The sequence below is a fragment of the Eurytemora carolleeae genome, unplaced genomic scaffold (assembly GCF_000591075.1).
Source record: "Eurytemora carolleeae unplaced genomic scaffold, Eaff_2.0 scaffold70, whole genome shotgun sequence".
NCBI classification, from domain to species: Eukaryota; Metazoa; Arthropoda; class Copepoda; order Calanoida; family Temoridae; genus Eurytemora; species Eurytemora carolleeae.
Genome location: NW_019396054.1, coordinates 437,420 through 440,509, shown reverse-complemented (window position 1 = coordinate 440,509; position 3,090 = coordinate 437,420). Strand labels below are relative to the sequence as shown.

General features: G+C 33.1%; 1 protein-coding gene across 1 annotated transcript in view; it reads left to right on the top strand.

The window, feature by feature from the left end:
- LOC111706247 (coiled-coil domain-containing protein 97) overlaps positions 1 to 2,344 on the top strand; it is a 4,306-nt gene extending 1,962 nt beyond the window's left edge. The window contains exons 4-6 of the mRNA XM_023479076.1: positions 375 to 535; positions 1,164 to 1,343; positions 1,915 to 2,344. Coding sequence (XP_023334844.1) covers positions 375 to 535; positions 1,164 to 1,343; positions 1,915 to 2,033 — 460 coding nt within the window. The 3' untranslated portion in view covers positions 2,034 to 2,344. The remainder of the gene's footprint in view (positions 1 to 374; positions 536 to 1,163; positions 1,344 to 1,914) is intronic.
- Positions 2,345 to 3,090: the final 746 nt, after the last annotated feature.

The following is a 3,090-nucleotide window of genomic DNA, read 5'->3' as shown; positions in this document are numbered from 1 at the left end:
AAAAAAATGTACGGATCTTTAAAAAAATGTACGGATTGGTTTAAAAAAATGTACGGATTGTACGGATTTTTAAAAAAAAATTGTACGGATTGTACGGATTGTTTTTCGAAAATTGTACGGATTGTACGGATTTCTTCTGAAAATGTACGGATTTTTGTACGGATGGGTTCAAAAAAGTTTTGGCCACCCTGTATATATATATATATATATATTTGTCTAAAATTTTGTCTTTTAAAGTTAAAATAGATGATTTGGCAAAATATAAATTAACAAGCCTTGTTAGAGGGAACCAAAATGTAAGAAAAAAGGCTGAATAAATTCCGGACAGTCGTCGCTGAAGTCCCATCCATTGTGGTTAACTCTGAATGTTCTAGAGACGGTGATGAACACTTCAGTGAGGAATCTATGCGTCAACGTCAACCTCTTCTTTACCATCAGCTTATCCGCCAGCATCAGACGGCGGAGGAGAGGGCGGAGGCGGACAGGCCGGATATGTCCAACTGTAGTCTGGCAAATATCATCATGGAGCATATTGGTGAGAACATTATCATCAAAACTAAAATATTTAAAACATCAGAATTTAGGGAACTGTTGTTTTGAACTAAGTGTACCGTCACTTAAAGAGAACATGGACAGCTTTTTTATTCAAGATCAGACAAAGGTTTAAGGGTACCATTGAGGATCCTATTTAGTCCCTTTCTTATCATTCATTTTCCCTTAGTTTTCACCTTTTCTTTAAGCTCTACAAAAATCCAAGAATTATTATTATTTTAGCGAATCTTATCGTTAGTTAAAAAATATCAATCTAAGTTTTAAACGTTCTTATGGAGCTTTTAGAAAGACGAATAAAACGATGTGAATTTAAAACGGACCAAACACTAAAATAAAGAATCTATGTCATTCTGTTTTTAATAAAGAACAATGAACTGGTCGCCTACAAGTATATCATCATCAATATAGATAATGTTAACATATATTTAGTTCTACAATTCTTACACTTCTATCCACTCATATCTCTTAAGTTACTAAATGCGTACTTGCGTACTTAAATTGGAACTGTGAATTTAAAACATCAATATAAAATTGAATAAAACAAAAATAACATTTGTTTGTGTGACATTGTCTTTGTGGCTGAAACAAGTTTCTAAATGAATAAATTGTAGATATTGACCGGGAACGTGAATTAAAGAAAAGACTAGCAGAGGACGAGAACGTCGAGGAGTTTGACTCCGAGAGCGAGGAGGAGGACGAGGATGAGAGTCCAAACACAAAACTACAGGAGGAGGATAAGATGTCCATGAGAAAAGAGTTTGTTGAAGCAGCGTACCATAGTTTTCTGGCAGGTGGGGTTTATATTTAGATTTTCATTTTTTAAATAGCCGTATTATATTTTAACGCGGAACATTCCTTAGGAAAAAACATAAGTAATTTTTAAGAATGGATAAAGATTGGTCTCAAAACTTTAAATCCCATAAGAAGGATGCCTCAAGTAATCTCTGTTAAGATTGATGATTTGATAAGATTTACTCCATTTCTTCTGGAGTGAGCAGTCAAAATTCTTGTTGTTTTATTGGTGCAGAAAATAAAATTCCGTGTTACCAGTAATTTCCAACTGCATATCAGAATGTTTAGTGTTTTGTCACAGGCAGCGATTTAAATAATTCTTACTAAGCTGTTATTGAGATTTAAATAAAAGACTTTATTTTCTATGTGTTACAGTGCTGGGACTAATTTAAAACCAGTTAATCACTTTGTCAAGACTTTCCGAATGTTTGACTTTGGACGTTTGAATTGAGACCAATCGAGTTAAACTTAAAACAAAACTTTAAAATTGCGGCCTCAGAATCTTAAACGCAAATGTTTAAAGTGGAATTGGGGATATTATTGCCTTTTTAATGATATAATTAAATCCAGGTACAGATGCTGGGGTAGATTACAAGAAGATCGATACAGATTCGAACCTGGACGATCTTATTCTCGAGGACATGGAAACAGAAGAGAGATATTTCGAGGAGGACTCAAGAGACGAGTAGATCAAAGAAGGATGAATATATCAAAGAATGATGATAAGATTATGAAAGGATGATGATAGTATGGAATAGATGAAACAACTCAAACAGTCTGAAGGTGATAAACGGTTGGATAAACCTGAAAATGATCAGAAAGCAGAAGCAATGAACTACTTGTTTACTGTCTACATAGTCTCTCCATTGATCTAGGAAACAATTCATTCAGAAAAGAAATCTTGAAGATATAATCATATCAGATGGTTTGAAAGAAATATTTCGATATTACACTTTTGTTTAGATCAGATGTTGAACTTATTATAAAATGTTCTAGAATATTCTAGATTAAATTTTATCTAACCTTGCAGTTAATGTGATTCTTTAATGTTTGTAACTATTAAATGCATTTAAGGTTAGTCTTTCAATGAAGTATTACACATTTTACGAAATATTGTATCACTGTACTAGTTTGATCATAGCCCACCAGCTCCTGGTCCCTGGCCTTATATAAGAGTCTTGTGCCTTGCTCTCTTAATGAATATTATTTTCAATACCAACTCCTGTAAGCGATATTAGCATACCAACAACATTAAATTTATATAAAAATTATACTTACTTTTAATCTATCGAAATTTTATTTATACAGCACAGGTCAAGTTTAAGTAAATTTCAGAAAGATAAATCTAAATTTTTTTCGTAGATTTTCAACATTTTACGAAAATCAAAAACCTTCCTTGAGGGTGAGGTCACTCAAAAGATCAAGACCGTAATGGCTTAGCCGTTTTGACGTTTATTGGAGACGAACAAACAGATAGACAGCCAAGCAATGTATATTGATAATGTAAATAGGTTACTGTGATAACCAGAAAACTCGGAATAGGAAGCCGCCTTTAAAGCGATACTCAAGTGTACTTAATTTAGTGATTTAAAAAGTTTTTAGTAAAACCATTTGCTTTTTACCAAATTAAGTACACTTCAGTATCGCTATAAAGTCGGCTTCGTATTTCAGAGTTTTCTGGTTATCACTGAAGGTATGTGCATTACAGTGTTGAGTTTCAGTTCGTATAACCCTTCATTTGCTACC